Source organism: Ceratotherium simum, chromosome 1 (assembly GCF_057802395.1).
Source record: "Ceratotherium simum simum isolate JZ-2026a chromosome 1, ASM5780239v1, whole genome shotgun sequence".
Taxonomy (NCBI): domain Eukaryota; kingdom Metazoa; phylum Chordata; class Mammalia; order Perissodactyla; family Rhinocerotidae; genus Ceratotherium; species Ceratotherium simum.
The window spans coordinates 54,708,369-54,731,112 of NC_141900.1; the positions used below are offsets into that span (position 1 = coordinate 54,708,369).

The window sequence follows — 22,744 nt, forward strand, 5'->3', positions numbered from 1 at the left end:
TTGTAAACTCTATTACATTTAATGTCCTGTGGGTTTCCTTACGGGACATCCAAGTTGGAGCCTGTAAATAAGAAACCACTGTATCCCAGCAGCTTGTACATAGCTGTTTCATAATATGTGTACGAATGAATGGATCCTTTTCAGTGTCTCTGGTTTTAGTCCTTAACCGAGTGGCTTAAATGCTTTTATTCTCTTTCCTAATCCAAGGAAATATATATTCATTTTTTCAAAGGAGGCAAATTATAAAATGTATTATTATATCTGGGGATCTGTTTTTTGGTTTTTTTTTTTACTTTTCTTTAGGAAATCTGGTCACTAGACAAGGAAGTCCATGTCTGGGATGCTTATGCTGGCCTGGAAGGCACAGTGAGGGACATGACGACCTCCCTGAGAGCCATCGCAGAGTTACAGAGCCCAGCCCTCAGAGACAGGCATTGGCACCAGCTGATGAGGGCTGTTGGGGTCAGTTTCCTGGGTCTCATTAATTGAATATTTTTGTGACTGTGAAGTGTTATTCCTTGGTTTACCTCATTCATCTGGGATGAAGTGGGATTTGTGAGAAGGTCTCTGGTCAAATGGGAGAGGTCAAGCTCCTTGAGATAGGACCAACAGACTGAACATGCGAAGAGCCTAGTTTTAGCCCCCTGCTATGGACTAAACATGTTTCCCAGAATTCATATGTTGAAGCCTAAATCCCCGGTGTGATGGTATTTGGAGATGGGGCCTTTGGAAGATAATTAGGTCCTGAAGGTGGAGCCCTCATGAATGGGATTAGTGCCCTTAGAAGGGGATGAAAAGACCAGAGCTTTCTACTCTCAGCCATGTGAGGATACAACAAGAAGACAGATGTTTGTAAACCAAGAAGAGGCCTTCACCAAGAACCTGGCCTTGCTGGCACTGTGTTCTTGGACTTCCAGACTCTAGAACTGTGAGAAATGAATATTTGTTGTTTCAGCCACCCAGTCTGTGGTATTCTGTTATAGCAGCCTGAACTCACTAAGACCACCCCTTTTTTATCTCTTACTGGCTATGTGACCTCAAACAAGTCACTTCACCTTTCTAGTTTGAGTTTTGTTTTTTATTATTAATATGGGAGGGATGTTATCTGCTCTTGTACATCAGAGAATCTTGTAAAGATCAAGTGAGATAATGTGAAGGCATTTTATAGAGCATAACATGGCTGCAAAGAATCTTACATATAGTGGAGAGGATCAGAGGGTATAGAAGTGAATTTAGGAGGAAACAGAATTCTGAAATTGTGATTCCCCCCTCCCACACACACACAATTCATTTAATAGTGGTGTTTTTTTTAAATGTCTTTTGATGGTTTTGATTTTATTACAAAATATAAAATGATTTCTGAAGAGTCCATGCCACTGGAGGTTATATTTTCTTGCCTTTTTACATCCATTTAAGAGCAAATATACCAACCTGACACTTTATTTTTCAGGGAAGGTGACCTTTATGAGTTTAAGATAGGTAAAGGCAGTTTGATGTGTGTTTTCTCGTAAGCACACATTAAGAAAGACTTTCATGATTTGAAGACAAAGGTGCAGCCTGGTGAAGTGGGGATGGCCTAAACTTTATTGGTCCAACCCTAACACTCAGTAACCCTGATCTTGGGCAAGTTACCAGCTCTCCATACCTCAAATGCCCCTTCTATGAAATAAAAACAATGCTGTAATGCTTCCCATGCAGACTTAGTGAACAAATTGGAGATAAGATTAGAGAGAGAGAGAGACCTAGCATGTAGTAAGTGCTCAATAAATGGTCCTTGAAGCTGCTATTATTATAATACTTTCCATAGAGCCTTTTAGACATTGGATATTTAGATTTTGTAATTGATCGATTAATTTATTCATTCAGAAAATCTTTATTGAATCTCTCAATATGTGATAGGCTGTGCCCCACTCTCTCTCTCTCCTCACATTTCCTCCAATAAGATTTCTCCTCACCACAGTCTCTAGCCTGTATCATGCCTTTCTGCAAGCTGGAAAAAGGCACCTTCTCTGGCAGATCATTTAGAAAAAGCATCTTCCTCCAGGCTGTCCCGGGACATCAGAGCTGCAGCTAGATTCAACCTCAAGTTGTCACCTGGGCTGGGTGTCCATGTTCGGGCACAAACTGCATAACTAATGAGAATGGCCCGTGATGCATCCCTGTTCATTCTTTCTCTAAGACAGACCTGGGTCCCTGGTCCCTATCAGCTCTGGAGCGAGGTCAAAAGGGATGCAGAGATAGGGTGACCAGCTCATCTGGTTTGCTCAGGACGTGCCAGGTTTCAGCCCTGAAGGTCTCACATCCCTCAGTAGTGGGCAAACAGGGACGTGTGGTCACCCCATGCAGAGAGGCGGATGGTGATGAGCAATGTCACAGGTAGGGGAGAGCCAGGGAGGACTGCAGCTTCCAAGAAGCCGGGACTGGATATCTTAGCAGGAGCAGGAAAGGAAATGGCTTTCCTGCAACCACGAGGCGGGGTCAGCTCGTCTTTTGTGAAGGACACAGGTGAGTTTGGGCACTTAGGAAGAGCTGAGAGCTTCTTAGCAAATACTGGGGTTGTTGTGGGGGGAGTCAACAAGATGAAGAAATCAATATGAATTATTTTTTCATGTGGTAAATATGAATAATGACACTATGAGTAAGAATATTTTTTGCCGAGGAACTAAGATTAAATAAGTGATAAAACTAGGTTAAATCATGGAAGCAACTGGGAATTATGTTCAGTGAATAGAGTACTTTAGGAAGAAAAGACAAATGAGCTACTCCCTGATTCCTGGGATTTCAACCAAATTATAATAAATGAACAATGTGATTCTCTTTAAAAATGGGTTTTGTGGGCAAGGAGATAAGAAATGAGCTGACAAGGAAAGGATATGAAACAAAAGAAAGCAGTGTAGTGTGAACATGGCCTAAACCTTGGCCTCAGCTTCTGGTGGGGGTGCCTCAGTAATTGTGAGGTAAAAGCAGTGACTTTGATTGTCCCCACCTTTGAGAACTAGATGGGCGAGATGGACCCAGCAACTGACTTGAGCATATTTAGCTATTATTCATTCCTCTGACTGTTAGGTAAAAGGAACCATTAATATATGTGGAATATGAATTCTGTCCTTTTTTCTTCCTAATTAGGTCAAATTTTCAATAAACGAAGCCACAACTTTGGCAGATTTGTTAGCATTGCGGTTGCACCAAGTGGAAGATGACGTCCGAAGCATTGTGGACAAAGCAGTGAAAGAACTGGGGACTGAAAAGGTGTGGTATCCTTGGGCTGTTCCTTTTTACGCGGGGCTCGTTCTGTGTATTAGCACATAAGCAGACTCAGGAGTCCTCATGCCCCGGGAGGGGGACACAGGCGTCCAAGTTGGTTCTCTGCCACTAGTTAGTGTGTGACTTGGGCAGGAAACTGCATCCTTCTAAGTCACAGTAAACATGTAAAACAAGAGGGGTGGCCCAGTTGATGATGACGAGGAGAGCAGAAAATACTTACGCGTCATTTACTTTGTAGCAAACACGGCTCCAAGTGCTTTATTTTTCTTAAGTCATTAATTCTCTGTGGTAGGTAATATTATTCCTATTTTGCGGATGAGGAAACTGAGCTACAGAGAGGTAATTAACTTACCTGGGTTCACAGAGGGGAACTGGGCTTCACATTCAGGCATTCAGAGTGCTACCTATCTCATGCTGTAAATGTCTGTCAAAGCTTTAGATAACCTTTTAAATCCCTTCCTGCTCTAGCATTTTGTTTCAGTAAAGAATCTAAAACTTGGATCCAACAGAAATTTTATATTGGTGGGATGCTTGTTTCTTTCATGTGATGGAATTCATTCTCTAAACCTCATCACCATGAATTAGTTGGAGGAAAAAAAATTGAGGCCAATAGTGTTTGCTATCACTCTGCTGTTTTGAAAATTATAAAAAGTTTTTTTAAAATTCCAGATGATAGCCTAGATATTGATCCTAAGTTAAACTTTTGTGCATGTAACTTGATACTATTTATGTCTAGGTTATTACTGAAATCAGTCAGACCTGGGCGACCATGGAGTTCTCTTATGAAGTTCACTATCGGACAGGCATTCCATTACTAAAGTCTGATGAGCAACTTTTTGAAACTCTAGAGCACAACCAAGTAAGATGGATATTTTTATTATAGGTTTTCTTTCTTTTAAATTATGATTTTAGACTTTTTCCAAGTTCCAGTACTCAATGTTTATTTATTCGTTCATTGGATGTCTACTTGTACCTGGCTCCAGGCATGGTACTATTTGGGATCAAAAGGTATGAACACTTGTTCTCAAGGAACTTACATTTAAGCAGAGACACAGACAGAAGAGCTCCAAGGGGTCTAAGAAGAGACAGAGGCTCTGTGATGGGGAGAGGGAAAGACTCAGGGAGGGCCCTGTAAGGTGACAGTGCTTGTGCTGAACCTTGAAGGATGGGCTGGTATTCAACTAAGAGTGGCAATCAGAAAAGGGTGTTATAGGCAATGGAGACAATGTTCGTAGCATCTTGGAATGCCAGCATTCAGAGGTAATTTTAAGAGTTTAGTGTCCTTAGAATATAGATTTTCTTTATGGGAATAATAAAAAACAAGGCTGAAGCGACAGTCCAGAGTACAGAATATATGGCCTTGAATTCTAGGGTTATAGGTGGACATCTCTTTGGACATAAGAGATAAGAAAGTTGAAAGAGACAAACTATTCAGAGGAAATAATAACAGCAGTGTTATTATTATTAGATATAAGGCACTTAGGAAAAGAATCTGGTCTAGAGAGAGGACGCTCTATTATTTTTGGTGTATTTAGAGTGACGGACATGTATGTAAAGGTGGAAAGTCAGACCCAGAGCTCAGCACAGAGCTTCAGTCTAGAAGTGTAGAGGTCATTTTTGGCATCTTGGGAGGTCATTTTTGATATCTTGACAATTGAATGAGAGGTAAAGAAGATAAGCCAACTGAGAATAGAGCTTCAGAAAAGGCTGCATTTGGTGAACAAGAGGGGGAGACATAAAGGAAACAGAGAGAGCGTGGTCAGCAAATAGTAGAAAAAGGATACTGCAATATCATAGAAACCACGGGCTAAATTTTTCCCCTAAAGAAAGAGTCAGATGTCATGGAAACAACCTAAGTGTCCATTGATGGATGAATGGATAAGAAAATGTGGTGTATATATATACATATATACACAATGGAATGTTATTCAGCCATAAAAAATGAAATCCTGCCTTTGTGACAACATGGATGGACATTGAGGGTATTATGCAAAGTGAAATAAGTCAGAGGGAGTAGGTCAAATACCATATGATCTCACTCATTAAGTAGTGGATAATAACAACAACAAACAAACACATAGAGACAGAGATTGGACTGGTGGTTACCAGAGGGGAAGGGGGGAGGAAGGAGGGCAAAAGGGATAATTAGGCACATGTGTGTGGTGATGGATTGTAATTAGTATTTGGGTGGTGAACATGAGAACATGATGTAATCCATGCAGAAATAGAAGTATAATGATGTACACCTGAAATTTATACAATGTTATGAACCAATGTTACCGCAATAAACAAACAAAAAAATACTGTGTGTTCTCACTATATGTGGAATCTAAAAAAGCTGAACTCATAGAAACAGAGTAGAACGGTGGTTGCCAGGGTCTGAGGAGTGGGGGAAGTGGGGAGATGTTGCTCAAAAGGTACAAACTTCCAGGTATAAGATGAATAAGTTCTGGGCATCTAATAATGTACAGCATGGTGACTATCGTTAACAATGCTGTATTATATACTTGAAACTTGAGAGTAGATCTTAAATGTTCTCATCACACACACACACACAAAAGGTAATTATGTGGGGGATGGAGGTGTTAACTAACCTTATTGTGGTAACCATTTCACAATATCTATGTGTATCAAATCATCACATTGTACACCTTAAACTTATACAATGTTATATGTCAATAATATCTCAATAAACCTGGGGGGGGAAGAGTCAAATGTATTAGATATTCAGAGGTGAAGGAGAATGAGAAGAGGCCATTCTGCTCTGTGACTTTCTGAGATTTCTGTGTTAGAATGGTGAGAATTGCTCGCCAGACTGCATGGTGTTAGAGGAAGCCTTAGTGCTAAGAGAGCTGCAAGGCTTGGTGGTAAACTGGAAGGGGAGGAAAATGGAAGGTGGACAGAAGTTTGTTTTATTTTTTCAATACTGGAAAAAAAAAGACCCACAACTTTGGAGTGATTAATAGGCAGGGACCAGGGGAGAGTGAGAGAGGATAAAAGAAAAAAGTTCAATTCCTAAAGCTGCGCCCTGGTGCACAATATTTTTTTTTGCCTACAAAGAGATACATGATCTTCTTGTAGGCATTAATATTAAATGCAGTTGCTTATATTTGTCTTTTTTTTTTTTTGGAAAAAATGTTAAAATGAATATTTAATGCCATTAATTCATTCATTTAACCAATACTTACTGAATGCCTGTTCCACATATTACGTGCTAGGTCCTGCGACTCTAGTAATAAACAGAGTAAGTATGGTCCCTCCCTCAGGATACTTAACTCTAACTAATTTAGCTGTTATTTACAGTTCTTTGCCTTTCTTTTAGGTTCAGTTGCAGACTCTGCTTCAAAGCAAGTATGTGGAATATTTCATTGAGCAAGTCCTAAGCTGGCAAAATAAATTAAACATAGCGGACTCAGTCATCTTTACTTGGATGGAAGTCCAGCGAACTTGGTCTCACCTGGAAAGCATCTTTGTTAGTTCAGAAGATATTCGAATCCAGCTTGTAAAAGATGCTAGAAGATTCGATGGAGTAGATGCTGAATTTAAGGTTTGTAGAAGACAGACTGTTTTCTATCCTAGCAAAGTTTTCCAAACAATATGAAAATCTTATAAAGAAACATCATTTGCGGTATTGTACTCATAAAAATTAATATATTTTTGCATTTCAGGAAACGGGTCTGGAAACTTTTTCTGTGAAGGGTCAAATAGTAAATATTTTAGGCTTTGCAGTTTTATATGGTCTCTGTCACAACTCAATGCTGCCGTTGTAGTGTGAAAGGAAACGCACTACATAGACGAATGGGTGCAGCTGGGCTCCAATAAAACTTTATTTATAGACACTGAAATTTGAATTTCGTATAATTTTCATGTGTCACAAAATATTGTGCTTATTTTGATTTTTTTTTCAACCAGTTAAAAATGTAAAAACCTTTTTTAGCTTCAGGCCATACAAAAACAGGCAGCAGGCCAGATGTTTCCCATAGCCCATAGATTGCCCACCCCTGCAGTGAGGCATGGTGGACAGATTCATCATCATTAGATTAATGATGGAGGGGAAACCAGTAACAGAATAATACTTCCAGTTATTTGTTTGTTTGTTTCATAAGAGCCACAGAGAACACATGGAGATGTACACGTAATAATGATAAATGATTTGAGAGACTTTCAGCAAAGAATAATGGCTATACCTTTTCATATAGAAATGATTATTAAATATTTTCTCCTTCCTATCTAAAGCAGAACACTCAGGGGAATTCTATTTTGTTTAACTTTTAAGGAGGAAAGAACAGATAGATTATTTAGTATTCATCCCATTTTCATATGTAGTATTCATCCCATTTTCATATGTGAGTATACTCTTTGAGATTCTGGGTTCTCTCTCTCTCTGTTTTTTGTTTTTTTGTTTGGTTTAGAAGAAAGAAATTCTATGTGGACCCAGAATGGTGGTAATGCCCATCGAATTTATTTTTATAAAAACTATGTGATTATACTTTGTTTTTGGTCTTCATCTAAAAGTTTAAAAGCAAAAGTGGACAGACATGGTGTTAGAAGTCTCTTTAACCTTGCTTTCTCATAGTTCGTTCTTCATTTTTTAATTTCCAAAATGGATGAAAATTTAGAAAAGTAATTTCTAATATCAATGGCTCCATGTTGTACTTTCACACAGGAGTTAATGTTCAAGACAGCTAAAATAAAAAATGTTATAGAAGCAACATGCAGACCTAATCTCTATGAAAAACTTAAAGATTTACAGTACAGGTAAGAATAAAACTATAAAGTGATCAATTTGTTATAATTTTATGAGATTTCTTTCAAGTACCTAATAGTATTTAACGTTATATTATTATAGGTACAACCTCTACTAAATTATTTTATAATAAGTGCCTTGTACATATTAGGTGGTACATATATATTGTGAATTAATGTAAATAAATCCAAATATATTTCTGTTTTCCAAAAGGACTATCATAGTAGTAAAGTGAGAGTATCTTATTATCAAGAACAATAGTTTTATCGAACTATCCTGCAAATATTTATTAAGCATCTACTATATGCCAGGAACTGGAATTGTACTCAGTTAAGTCCTTTATTTTGTATATAATTTAATTATACTAGAAATTATTCTTAGATAGAATGTTAGTACTTTTGAAATTGTTATTCTAAGGGCCATTTGTAATTTTCACATATAATTCTACAACAGCTAGTGGTCATAAGACTATTCTGGCTTTTGATTAAAAATGGGCAGATCAGCTACTAAAAGAAGAGGTTTGTGCAGAATTGTGATCACTTTTTATGGCAAGGTAGAGGAGAGCTCTAGATAAAAACATACATTACATAAACAAAATTATTTCGTAATCTGGAAGTTTTTTAGGCATAAAGTTGGCCATAATTTTAAAAGGGTGAATTTCCACAGAAGTTAATTATTTCTTAGTCGATGATCTTTGGGGATTGTGGGGCTCTGCCTCTGGGTCATCTCTGCTCTGCTTGGAAAAATAAAGTGAAAATGATTCTGGATCTTATGGCTCCTCTAAACACCAGAGAGAGTTGAAGCCAGTTGTGTTTTGTAGACATTCAGTGGGGAAAGGAAGACCTTAAACCAATTACATCTTAACTAATGCATTTGTGCTCGGATTGAATGATGCCAAACCTAGTCTTTTCCCCTGCTGATTAGAAGTGTCACTAAGAAAAGTGATGAGTGACATCAACTGAAGTCTGATCTATATTTAGCCTCAACTAATGATGTGTGTGTGTGTGTATCTACCCCTACTTGGCATGACTTGCATATTAGTCACAAGCAAGATGATGGTGTTAAAGAGAAGGAGGTAGGCTACCTGTTAAACAGTGAGCTTCTTGTGATGAATGGACAGATGAGAGGAGCTGGGTTTTGTTTTGTTGATGTTTTAATAACTGAATGGGCAAGATATGCTTAAAAAGATTTTTCATTCGTATAGGCTTTCTCTTTGCGAAAAAGCTCTTGCTGAATACCTGGAAACTAAGCGTGTGGCTTTTCCACGCTTCTATTTCATCTCTTCCGCAGACTTACTTGACATTCTCTCAAAGGGAGCTCAGCCTAAACAGGTAATACTTTTTTGAAAGTCTCATATTATACTATATTAACTAAGGAATGTCACATTTTCTCTATCATTGTCAAATGCCACCTACCATGTCACATGTGCCAGGAGCTAGAAAATCTCCAATAAATATTCCTAATAGAGCAACGGAGGGATGTCAGAGGCAGTGCTCAAGGAACTAGGAAAGGTACCTGCCTGGTTCTCAGTAAAGGGAAAAGATATCAGATGTACAAGGCTTAGGGCCCTGCAACAAATTAATGGAAGAAATAGTGGCTCCAAATCCCCCAGAATTCTGGGATGAGGGCTGGAGCATCCATTCCCGGGTTTGCTTTCCTAGGAATGGGTCAGTATGAATAAGATCATGGCTGATATCTCTTTACTACAGCCTTGACTCCAGAGTAACCTTCATGTCTTCAGAGCTATCAGAGGTGGACTGGTATAATTTCAGGCCCATTCTCTACCTAACCTTCTAATTTTCCCCTACCTATACAAAAATAACAGAGAGAGCTCAGATCAGAGACAAACTTTGTACAAATCCCAAGGCACTCTTTCCTTTAAACATTTAGAGGATGTTGCCTTTCACTTACATGTATTCATTTGTTTACATCCATTTAGATAGTACAGTTGTTACAGCTGACATAGGCGCTTGCTCCTAGAGTTGATGGTATGTAGGGTTATTTTGAAGCTAAAAGTTGTGCTTTATCATTATGTATTTGTCTCCGTTTTCTTTCTCTAGATATTTTTATGCCATTGTTTTTGGAATATGTCTCTTCACACTACAGTTTTCTAAATTCTGCTGTTCTTTGGACACAGTATTTATCTTGATTATTTCTCTCTCGTACCTCATTTCTCTTTGAACATAATTGAGTTGGATGGCTACGCTTGCTGTTGATAATACGAGTGCAGTCTCACTGTTAATAACAGAGTTGTTAGTCAACATTGGCAACATTTTCAGGGTCACCAGTCAGGTACTGTTTTGTATATTCATGCTAACTCCCAGATGGCTTTGTAAATAAAATCCCTCTGATTAGATTGACTAGGAACCCATGTATCCATCTCATTTATGTAGCACACAATTGGATGTTTTGGGTGTGTTGTTTTTGTTTTGTTTACTGGTTTCAAACACAGCAGTCAAAACCACAGTTATGCTTCAGTAACCTCCTGGGAACAGCGTCCTGACCGACAGGCAGCTGGACCCCCTGCGGGCAGTGATTGTATGAGATAGAGGGTGTCATATTCTATTCCAGGTACATGTTCCTAAAGACTTGCAAATACGAAATACTTACAATTCTGAATTTTCAATATATAAATTAGAAGAGAGATGCATAAATCTGTAACTAGGATAACATTCTCTTTTTAAAATTATATTCTTTAAATACAATAAACACTTGTGTGACTGGTTTATTGAATAGTATTAATTACACAGAATACAGACATGAAACAGTTTTAATTTTCTACAATTATTAATCCCAAATCTGCTCTGCTGAATCTCTTTACACTGAGTAGCAGACCGTTTTATAACATGTTGGGTAGGTATTGTAACACCCTGGTTCATTTTTCTTTTTAAAAAAATAAATAAACCAAAAGCAGCTCCATAAGTTCTCATTTAAAATTCCAATCCCGCCTCTGTGTTAAAGCCAGGCTGTCACATAATTAACTCAAAACTGGGTGGGAGTCATCAATTCTTTTGTTCCTCCTCCCTACCTGTTTATCATGGAAAGGGGGTAGGGGTGTCATCTGTCAGTCATTGCCCTTTCTTAGTGCTTGTTCCTGCTTCTCTGGCCAACAGTGACTGTCAATCTTCACTCTCAACAGTGAGCATCCCCATGTTTGGTCTCTTGGGGAACACATGTGCAAGTCCTCAGGGGACAAGGGGAACCTCCCACGGGATATATATCGCAGAGCCAACTCGCTCAACTCTTCCAGTTCTTGCCCTTGGCAGTGTAATCAGCCATCTGGTTCCATCTTCTTCCTCCTTTTTCCACCTAAGCAGATGTCCACACAAGGGACACATCACAGATTCACTTCCTGCAGGCACCCGTGGTTTCTATGATGATTCTCCAACTCTTCTCACTTCATAACTTAAGGGTGGAGGTTAGGGGAACATTCCTTCTCCTTCCCCACAATGAGTGAGGAAAAGTCATAGCATCCCCTCTGGGCTGATAACTCACAGGTGTGAGGATGGCCATCTCTCCTCTCCTCCTCCCTGCAGTACTTTCCATAGAAGAGGTGTAAGGAGGTAGATGATGGTAAGGGGTTGAGGTGTGTCTTACCAAGCCCTGGAGAGACTACCCTGTCCTAACCCCTGTATGTTCTCTTCGGAACGTGCACATACCTGATGACTATTTGTCCTTAATTGAAGTCCTAGGTTGGTGCTAGAGGAACAGGTCATTCGACATTTACTTGTCACTAATTCTCATTACTTCCTTTCAAATCATCAGTGCATCATGCCTTAGCCAGACAGCATGTTGGCTCGCAGGTTTATGCATCTCTGATGTCAGCTATTTTTTTTCATTATCCTTCCTAAGTTACAGGATGAGTTTTTTTATATGTAAACTTTAAAAGTGTACCATTTAAGTCATTCTTTTTATTTTCATAGCATCACTTCAGTATTTTAGAGTGTCACCTTCTCTAATGCCAGTGTGACTTACTATAGTGGTCCCCTCGCCTACCTCATTCCTAACATTTTAATCATAAATTCTAAATCCCCAAATTTCAGGTACATTTTTCAGTACTAGTACCACTCTTTAATGAAGGACTAGATAATATAAGACATTAAAAACATTTTAAATTATAATGAAGCTGAATGTTAAAATCACAGCAAAGAGATCTGCAAAATTGCTCCTAGCCATGCTGATTAATGCCAGCAGCAGGGGTCTCTACACCATGCTAACAAAAGGAGGTGGGTATTACTGTTCACCAGCTAAGTGGGTCTGGCCATGTGGCTACAGTGTAAACGCGGTTTATAGGTTCTCCTGACCTGCCAGCTTTGAAATGATTAATTTTTGATATATTTTTAAATTTTGAGATTTATATATTTCAATTGTGCTCAAAATGTGATTTCATTGAGATCTTTTCGTTACACTAATTAAACTTCCAACAATTCAAATTCCCATAAAATGCTATCACACTGTTACTAAAGGTCTATTATTAGAAAACGTATTTAGCTGCCTCTTTGGTGCAAATAACCACCCAGGAGTGACTTGTTGGGGTGGAGGATTGAGAAGGAGCTAAGGGCAATTTAAGTCATCTACAGCCACAGTCAGCTTCTTTCCTTGAAATGGTTCTGCGAAGTCAGGGTGCATTCTGAATTCTTCGTCACTTAGTACAGGATAGTTAATGCTTTTGGCACTTATACAAAATAGCCTGGCCTTGCTACACTCTCTTACCTTCTTTTCAATATCAGAATCAGTTTCAGCCCACCAGACACAGCTTTTCCGTCTCTGCCTTTTGTGCTAACATTCCTGAATGTACTCCCTGTAGAGTGACCAAGATAACATGGCAACTGTAGCTTGGGGAATAACAATGCAATTTCCCCAGAAAAGACGCCCTTTGTGGGCAGATAACGCATGTTGACATCTCATGAATGACTCGAATTCTTCCAGGCCCCCCTCCTCCACCCACCCACACTCAATTTAAGAGTGCTGGTCAAAGTGGAGGTTTCTGCAGTTAATCGTGGGATTGGATCAGCCTGAACTCATCAGCCAGGGAGGTCTGCTATCATGACAACCTCCATTCTGTAAGCAGAAATTCCCAAGTGAGAGTACTTGAGTTGGAATGCCAGAGCGATGAACTCGGTGTGTCTAGAACGCCTTCGGTGGTATTAGCTGTTGGTAAGCTTGTGTAAGGTCAAATTTTAAAGACATTTTGCTCCCAAAATTCACCCTGACCTCCCAATGGCATGGATTATCTAAAGGTCTGTGGATATAGATGCTGCTTAACCTCAGCAGCATCAAAAATCTCTGGTAGTTGCTTAGGGAAACACAAAGATGTACTTGCAGGATTAATTGGCATGGTGCGGTAGTTATGTGCAACTGGTTTAAAGTTGCAGATGATTCAAAATTAACATTCTTTGATTTTTTTTTCCCCCTTAGAAAAACATCCTTTTGTATTATTCAAGTGAAGCAGTGTAGTGGTTAAAGTCAGATGGAATACCATCAGTTGACTCCTTTGTGCCCTTCCAGGTTGTTAGACAGTGCCTAAAAATAGCTGAGACTTTGTGTAGTCAAGAGGTTTTTAGCCACTGATTCCTAGTGAATTGAAAGATCTTTTTGTCCTAGAAGAATTTGCACGTTTTCTCTTCCCTCACTCCCTAAGTGATGATTAGTGAAAGCTTCTCCATGATGGAGCTATACTAAAGAGAGACAAACTTTGAATGTGATCAGCTGCATTTGTATTGTCTAATGGGGTCACTAGGAGCCACATCTTGTTAGCTATTGAGCACTAGAAATGTGGCAACTGAGGAACTGAATTTTTAACTTCAATAAATTTTACTTGATTTAAATTTAAAAACTGATATTTGATTCAGTTTTTGGAAAACATAAGTTTGGAACAACTTGGGTGTGTGAATCTACTTTTGCAATTGTATATTTTATGAAATTTGAATACAGATCAAGTATTTCTGATGAAAATTTCAAATTTAGATATGCTGTAAATATACATACCCACGTGATTTCAAAAAGTTACTGTGCAGAAAAGAATGTAAATTAGCTCGTTAATAATTTTTATATTAATTACTTGTAGAAGTGAAAATATTTTGGATATACTAGGTCAAATAAAATACATTAAAATTAATTTGACTTATTGCTTTTAATGTGGCTACTAGAAAGCCACTACTGTGGAAATTGAGGCCACAATGCATTCTCTGTAGTGGCAAGATCAAGAATATATATGCTCAGAAGTGTGTAATGTTTGCATCAAGAAATATCCTTCAATGGCACCAGCCCAAATCTGCATAAGAGGAAATCTGCCAATTTGTCTTTTGAGAAATTCCCCAAATTGCAGTGATGAGACAGATGGCACCAAACTGGTACTTTTAATAGACTGTAAATATTGGCATTTGGAAAGGTGCTTGTGAGAAATGGGCTTAATATTAGGTGATAAAAAGCACTGCTGGGTCTTAAAGGGGCAGATATCTAAGACTCCACATTCCCACAAGCACGGTATCTGTCCATAGAGTGCTTCCATTTGCTTATCTCACAACAGAGGGAAAGTGTCTCAGCATCTGAGTTTCAGGAATCTGGATGATGGAGCTTAATCGCTCACTCATAGTGTGTCACAACCTTCTTGAACAAGGATTAGTCCTCCTCAAGCAATTAAGAAGGTCAAGGCTCAAGATGAAAATGATTAGTTGACAGCATGCAAGAGTAAATGAGTTTTAGTTGAAATAAAATCAACCAAAAATTCCAGCTTTCCTAGAGGAAGTAGAAAGCTGGAGGGCTTTTAGCTACCTAAAGTGGAGGAAGGGGCTGCCCTCAAGTTTAGGTTGGGGCCGAGGAAGGAATGGGGAAGAGGCAGCAAAAGGAAACAGACACAGAAGATGGTCATGGTTTTGACCCCTAGCCTTTGTCTCTATTTACCTTCCAGTGAGCAGTGAGGAGCAGAGGCAGCTCTCCTAAGTGTAGTTTGTCATAGAAATTGCAAGTAAGAGCAGCTCTTCGTTAGGAACATGTCTTTAGGAATTTAGGAATATGTCAAATTTAAATGGATGTCTTTGTATAAAGGCAGCCTCATGCCCAAAGGACTTAGCAATTAGGCATGAGCAAGAAAATAGACAATCTAACATTTGAATAAATATGTCATAAATTATATATCCAATGGGGATTATCCTTGATTAGTCTCACAAAATAGTTAATATATGGTTGACTACAAATTGTGTAACAATATAACAAATTGTGTAATTTTTTTTTTTCATTTTGCAAATGTGTTGCCCCTGCTTAGAGTTCTATTGCAGCTCCTTAATTGGAATTCTCTCCACAGCCAATTTATAAGTTACACAACAAAACCAGGGTTATTACAATGTGGGATTAAAATAAAATACCACTTTAATGTTATGAGATCCAAATATTCAATCTGTAAATGTAGGGTCCTGCCACCAAGGAGTTTTAGGCCTTGCTGTGGAACCTCAAATTCCTGGTCCTGGCCTTTGTTTGATGTAACTTGATAAAAGGTTATTCAGCTTCAGCTTAAATTCAATGGACAGGGCTTCCAGCTGTAACAGATTAGCTTTTAACAGAGTACTGTTCCTTCTGGGAACAACTAGAAAACCTGGATAAAATATTTAAATCTGTTTAAATGCATCAAAGAGCACTTAAAGAGCATCGAAGAAAAGTCAAGATTTCAGGGGCCAAGATATGAGCAGAAGGAAACCACAGAGACATTTGCCTGACATTTGCTACTGCTTTTCCTCTTGGGACATTTGATGATTTATAAGATATGGCCAAGAGTCTGAGAAGCTGATCAGAGCTTTCATCAGTATCATGGAACTTGAAAGAAGGAGAAAAAATAAAAAATAAAAACTGGAATCAGGTCACATCAAGGAGGGTATTATCCAGAAAATCAAACAACAATAATAAACGATTTTAAGGTCAATTGGATGTAAATTTGCAGGAGGGGGAGGAAGGGTCATCTACCACATATGATATCTAAAAATCAATCCAGGTGGATGTAGATCTAAATTTGAATGGTAAACCAATGAAATGATGTATAACATAGGAGAGAATATCTTCATGATCTTTGGATGAGCAAAAATTTCTTAAATTGGACACAGTATGGGGGGAGGTTGATGGATTTGACTATGTTAAAATTTAAAACTTTAGTTTATCAAAAGATACCATTAAGAGGTTAACAACACAAGCCACAAAGTGGGAAAAAATGTTTATAATACCTTAAACAAACAAAAGACTCATATGAAGAATATATAAAGAATTCCTGCAACCAAAGAGACAAAGATAATCCAGTCTAAAAGTGGGCAGAATACTTAAGTGGGCAGTTCACAAAAGAAGATATCCTAATGGCCAGTAAACATATGAGAAATTGCTCAACTTTATGAATCATCAGAGAAATGCAAATTAAAGCCACAATGAGAGATCTACTTCTGCTTCTGGCCAAGATGGAGTAGCAGGAACTGGATTCACCCTTGTGCTTGAAAAAACCCAGAACTTTGACAAAATATATGAAACAAGAGCTTTCTAGACACTGGACATCAGGCAGCAGAGGATAGTGATTCATGGCAGACTTGGAATAAAAGAGGTAAGCTCTAGGATGGTCCCAGTGTGCTTCCTGGAGAGAGTTTCTGGGCATGGCACAGGGAGGGGGAACCAGGCTGAGTCTGGTGGACTCTCTGAATTGAGGGCCCAGAGCTGAGAGTCCAAGGAAACGAAGGTGGTTAGAGTTTGCAGAAATGAGCACCGAAGAGGAAAGAACTATGGAGAGAGAACCCCTCAGACTTCTGGAGGGGCTCCTTAGAATCTTCAGCAGTGGAGAATAATTAGCCATGGATTAGACACTACTTGAGTCCTGCCAAACAAATCTTAAAAGCAAGATCCAAAAGGATTAAATTGTTTCCAAGTAATTTAACTGCATCTCAGAACAAAGCTCAAGAAGATAGGAATAAAGATATATTTAGCACCAAGCAAGGTAAAGTTCTCAATCTCTGACATCTTGTTAAAGATTACAGGGCATGCAAAGAGGCAGCAATATTTGACCCATAATGAGGAGATAAACAATCAAAACTGACACAGATGTTAGAATTAGCAAAGAGATTAAAGTTATTGTAGCTGTATTCATATGTTCAAAAAGTTAAGTAGAGATATGGAAAATATAAGAAAGTTCTATATGGGAATTGGACATACCCAAGTGCAGGAAGGGGTGAGAAAAAATATTTGCAGAACAACAGCCAAAAGATTTCAAATTGATGAAAAGTAAGAATCCATAGATTCAAGAAGCTCAGTGAACCCAAGCACAAGAAACATGAAGAAAACTATACCAAATTTCTCAAATTGATCTAAACCAATGATAAAGAAAGGAATCTAAAAATCATCCATCACGTCACATTATGTACAGAGGAACAAATGTAAGGATAATGAAAGGCTTCACAATGCAAGTGAGAAGACAATGGAGCAACAACTTTAAAGTACTGAAAGAAAAAAAAATCAACCTAAAATTCTTTACCCAGTGAAAATATATTTTAAAAAATGAAAGCAAAATAAAAATGTTTTCAGACATTCAAGTTGAAAGATTTCATCACCAGCAGACTGGCAACACCAGAAATGTTAAAGGAAGTGCTTCAAGCAGAAGGGAGATGATACCAGATGGAAATCTGGATCTACACCAAAAATGAGCATTGAGATGGTAACTGTATAGAACTAGACAAAACAGGCACATTAGCCATCCATCAGAAGGCAGAACGGTAAGAAATCATATAGACATGAGTTTACATCCTAGCTCTGTTGATTACTGGCTATGTTATTGCTTTACCTTTCTGAACCTCAGTTTCCTTATATACTGAATGGGAAAACAGTAGGTACTTGGTTTCTGAGCAAGAAGTAAAACAGAATAGGTAAAGAACGGAGAAAAGTACTTAACATACAATATTGTAAAAATTCTTCTCCTCCCTGCATCCATGCCCTTTCAATGTGATGTTGCAATTTTCATCAAGGGTAGAGCTTATTTCTCCATTCAGATTGCTATGTGACTTGTTTTGGCGAATGTATTGTTAGCAAGTTGACAAACACTTGTACACTGGGGCTTGCCCTCTCACTGCTCTTTGGAAACCTATGACCGCCCCATCAAGAACGAGCCACAGCTAGCCTGCTCGATGATAAGAAGCACATGCCCATGCCCACGCCCAAGCCCCTGGCTGGGCAGCCAACATCAGTCATGAGCACAAGTGTATGAGGAAGCCCAGGTGGGACCAGCTAGGGCAACCCAAAAGCAGACACACAGAATTGTGAGCTATGAAATTGTTACCGTTTTAAGCCACTAAATTTTGGGGTAGTTTGTTAGGTTGCAACAGCTAATTGATACATGTTAGTTATGTATTCACATATAGGTGTCTAAGTAAGTGGATATACATTCATCATATCAATGACTTCTATGTGCTACTGATTTAAAACAAAAGATTTTACTTGACATTTAAAAGCAAAACAAAAAGGTAACTATCAAGTACTAATCCATGGACCCAGTCTTTTCTGTTTACTTCTTATTTTTTTGTTTTGTTTTTTCCTTCCTGAAGATACCTTGATATCAGCTGTGGCGTTGTTTTGACATCAGTGACAATGGGAGGACTGGTGAAAATATCATGAGTTGGTGTGTCTCTAACTCTTTCCTGGACTGAAATACTCTACCTAGTAAAGTGTTCATTTCCTCCTCTCTTTTCAATTGGTACAGATATTTCCTTAAACTCTGACATATACTCATTCACACAATGAGACATTGAGATCAAACCTACCAAAAGGCTAAAATTAAAAAGACTAACAATACTAAATAATAGTAAGGGTGTGGAGCAATGGGAATGTTGATATCCAGCCAGTGGGACTGTAAATTGGTATGATCACTCAGGAAGCCTGTTTAACAGTATCTTCTAAATATGAATATGATGATACATTATTATCCAGCAGTTCCTCTTCTCAGTGTATACTCAGCAGGAATGTATACATATTGGACCAAAAGATGTGTACAAGAATATTCATAGCTACATTATTCATAATAGCCCCAAACTGGAAACAATCTAAATGTTCTTTAACAGTAGAATGGATAAATACATTGTGTTATATTCATACAACAAAATACCATAGAGCAATGAAGATCAGAAAAACTAGTGCTATACTTAATGACATGAATAAACCTCACTAACATAATGTTGAATGATAGAAGGCAGATACGAAAGAGTATGAATTGTATAAATTCACTTATGTAAAGATAATGTCCTTTTTTTTTTTTTTTGGTGAGGAAGATTGGCCCTGAGCTAACATCTGTTGCCGTTCTTCCTCTTTTTGCTGAGGAAGATTAGCCCTGAGCTAACATCTGTGCCCATCTTCCTCTATTTTTGTATGTGGGATGCCACCACAGCGTGGCTTGACTAGTGGTACGTAGGTCTGCGAGTGGAATTTGAACCTGTGAACCCTGGGCCGCTGAAGCAGAGCACACGAACTTAAATACTATGCTGCCGGGTGGGCCCCGATAAGGTCCATTTTTGAGAGGAGGGGCTAGTGACTGCCCTGGGCAGTGAGGAGTTTTCTGGGTGCAGGTATATTCTATTTCCTCATCATCTTGGTGGTTACGAGAGTTGTGTTCACTTTGCTAAAATTCATTAAGCTGTACACACATGATTTTTCACTTTTCTCGCTATATATTTGAATTTTCAAAAGGTTATTAACAAACTCAGCATTTGTATTGTGAACACATTTATATAAATTTACATACACATGCTAAAGATGTTAAGGAAGAAACAGAATCAGCACAGATGTATGTCCAAGTTATATTGATAAGTGAAAAATCAAATTACAAAGTATGATATATAGTATGATGTTATTTTTAGTAGAAGCAAACCAAGCAGTACCTGTTACTTAGTATTGGCTATAATGGTTTACAAAATTTATAACAAACTGATTTAGTCTTCCTGGATTGCATAACTAATTACATGTTCATTATTGAAAATTTGAAAAATACAGAAATACACAGACAAAACATCATAATGCTATTTTTGAGTGATTATAGTTTTTTGTAATACATCTGTTTCTTTATATCATAACATATTATCAAAATTGGACTGTTCTTCTACAATATGATGTTTAATGTTTATAAAAGGTTTAATCATATGAATATGCCATAACTGATTTAACCAACTTCTAGAAAGTTTTTGCAGATTTAGAATTTCAACAACGTTGCATGTTCATTTCCTGTACTGTTACCAATACTGAGTAGTATTATTAAAAAATAAAACACAGCAACAAACTAACTTTGACAAATAAACTTTTGCACATGTAAAAATAATGGACTGATTTTCATTTTATTCTAGAGGATAATATTCACAATAGATAGGACTGCCTACATTTTGGACATTACTTATATTCACATAAATATTATAACCATTATGAATAAATGAGTTAATGACTGCATGCAAATGAATCCTGAGGTGCTCGCTGTGCCGGGAGTCCTACCAAGGCTTTCTATTTATTTTATCTCAGTTAATCAGCAGCAGCAACATCTTTCACAGATGGGGCAAATATGAAATTAGACATAGGCGAAAAGCAAGTGATAAACTTGAAGAATGTAATTATAAGCTATAGTAATTTCATTTTCTTCCTTTTGTTTTCTAGCTGAACATAGGGTAGACCATATGATCTTATCACTGTATTTTTATGCATTTCAAATTATAAAATTACCTAGATAAGTACATATTTTTTACTTTATTTACAGGTAGATAAATGTAAGCTCTTAAGTAGGCAGCTCTCCCTGTTCACAGTTTTGATATGTATGAATTTCAGTTACCAAGGATTGGTTATTTAATGCCAGTCCCCCAACAACATGCTTCAAATTTCAGATACTATGGTATATTAACTGAGTAATTGCAGAAAGCACAAACTTCATTGCTAGTTCTTCAGTCCCAGAAAATCACCGTGTAAATAACAGACGTGCATTGTGACTCGTGACCAGCTACGTCACACCTTTCAAAGCCTGTCGGTGATTGGCCCTCACACATCTGTTGTTCGGTTCACACACAGTCAGCAAAGCATGTGATGTTACCTCCTTGTCCCCAGTGATGAACCCATGTAACATTTTACAGAAATAGGTAATTGAAAGAGGGAGTTAGTAGTAAAGTTGGAAGTATAGCTAAGAAATGAAAATTGATAATGCTGGAAGTGAAATTTGAATCAAACGTAGATGTAGTTACAGAAGAAAAGGCTGACTGGGAATGACAACACGCCACCACTGGAGAGATTCTAGACATGCAGCCAGAGGATTTTAGTGAAAACGAATTTATAGATGAAAACAGTGGTTGTGACAAAAAAGGATGAAGATGTCCCAAAGGAAGTGACACCAGCAAAAAAGATGCTTCACATTAAAGAAACTCGCAAAGAAATTTCAAGACATTGCAAGCTCAAAGGATAAAGCATTGGCAACTGATCCAGACTTTGAAAGGAGTGAGAGAATTCTCCAAGGCGTAGAAAAGATGCGCACTCTGTATCTTAAGTTATAAGATGAGAAGGAGGCAAGCGCTGTTCAAACTACTCTTGATAAACATTCTACAAAGAAACAAAACAATTTTAAATGTTTTTTATATTTTAAATTATAGTGTACTAAATAAATATTAGTTTTCAGTTTTTTATTTCTCTGTACTTTTATACCAAGAATGAGAGGGGTTTTAATGTTTTAACAGAATTTTTTAAAGGTCAGACAGAGCACAATTATAAGTTTCCCCAGTGATTAAGATCGCATGGTCATTTTTATGATCCCACATGACCACATGAAGCAGAGACTGCCTGTGTATCTATTCAGCCATCCACTAGTTGTGGATGCACCTAATTTGCTGTCAATTATAAACTGAAGGAACAACATTTCAATTTTTGTTGCTAACCTTTTAGAAACCTACTTAAGATATGATGAAGTTACTGACTTTGCTATGATTTGAAGTGTTCAAATCCTTTCTCTTTCTTTAGTGAGATAAAAAGAGCCTATGAGATGTTCATTTTTATGTATTCTTTTTAATTGTAAAATAAAAGGTCTTTCCTAACACCAAACTAGGAAAAAGGAATTTTAATTTTTTGTTAACAAACACAAAGAGATCTCATTAGAAATGGAAGGAATTTGAGGACAACAGGATCCACATTAGTTAAAAAACAGTCCTGCTATCTCAGAAGGTTCAAATGGAAGACAGAATATGAAAACATCTGACTTCAAACAGGCCAAGTGTAAGTGATGGGCAGATTGCAAACCGTGGGATTTGCGTTTCCTGGTCACTGACTGACTACAGGACTAGAAGTTCTCTTGAAACTATTTTCTCACCAAAGCAATAATGTGTGAGCGTGTCTGATGGCTGAGGTCTCGTTTATCCTGCAGCTTTTCACCTGAATATTATTTAGGCCTATTACACGGGAGAAGCCATTAAACATCTGTGCACTTCTGGCCACTTCAGCTGTGACAGTGAATTGTTAGATTATTGGAGATACTTTCTGTATATAAATGTCCTTTGGGTTATATACAGGGATGGAGGAGAATATGATAACCCAAGCGGTGATCATCAGCTACCACCCTGTCTACGTTTGAAGTGAGCAAGTCTCAAAAACTCATCTATTTCAAACTCAGAAGATTTCTTGCTGCGATTTTCTTTAATGCTAAAACTGCAAATACAGCAAAAATGTTAAGGCTAAAAGCTTCAAAGACTAAATCACCCTTAAGGAGTTCTT

At 37.9% G+C, this 22,744-nt stretch overlaps 1 protein-coding gene across 1 annotated transcript in view; it reads left to right on the top strand.

Moving 5' to 3' along the window:
• DNAH11 (dynein axonemal heavy chain 11) overlaps positions 1-22,744 on the top strand; it is a 313,801-nt gene that overhangs the window by 75,535 nt on the left and 215,522 nt on the right. The window contains exons 23-28 of the mRNA XM_087428734.1: positions 304-462; positions 3,127-3,249; positions 4,001-4,123; positions 6,587-6,811; positions 7,931-8,022; positions 9,216-9,342. Of these exons, the coding sequence (XP_087284860.1) occupies positions 304-462; positions 3,127-3,249; positions 4,001-4,123; positions 6,587-6,811; positions 7,931-8,022; positions 9,216-9,342 (849 nt within the window). The remainder of the gene's footprint in view (positions 1-303; positions 463-3,126; positions 3,250-4,000; positions 4,124-6,586; positions 6,812-7,930; positions 8,023-9,215; positions 9,343-22,744) is intronic.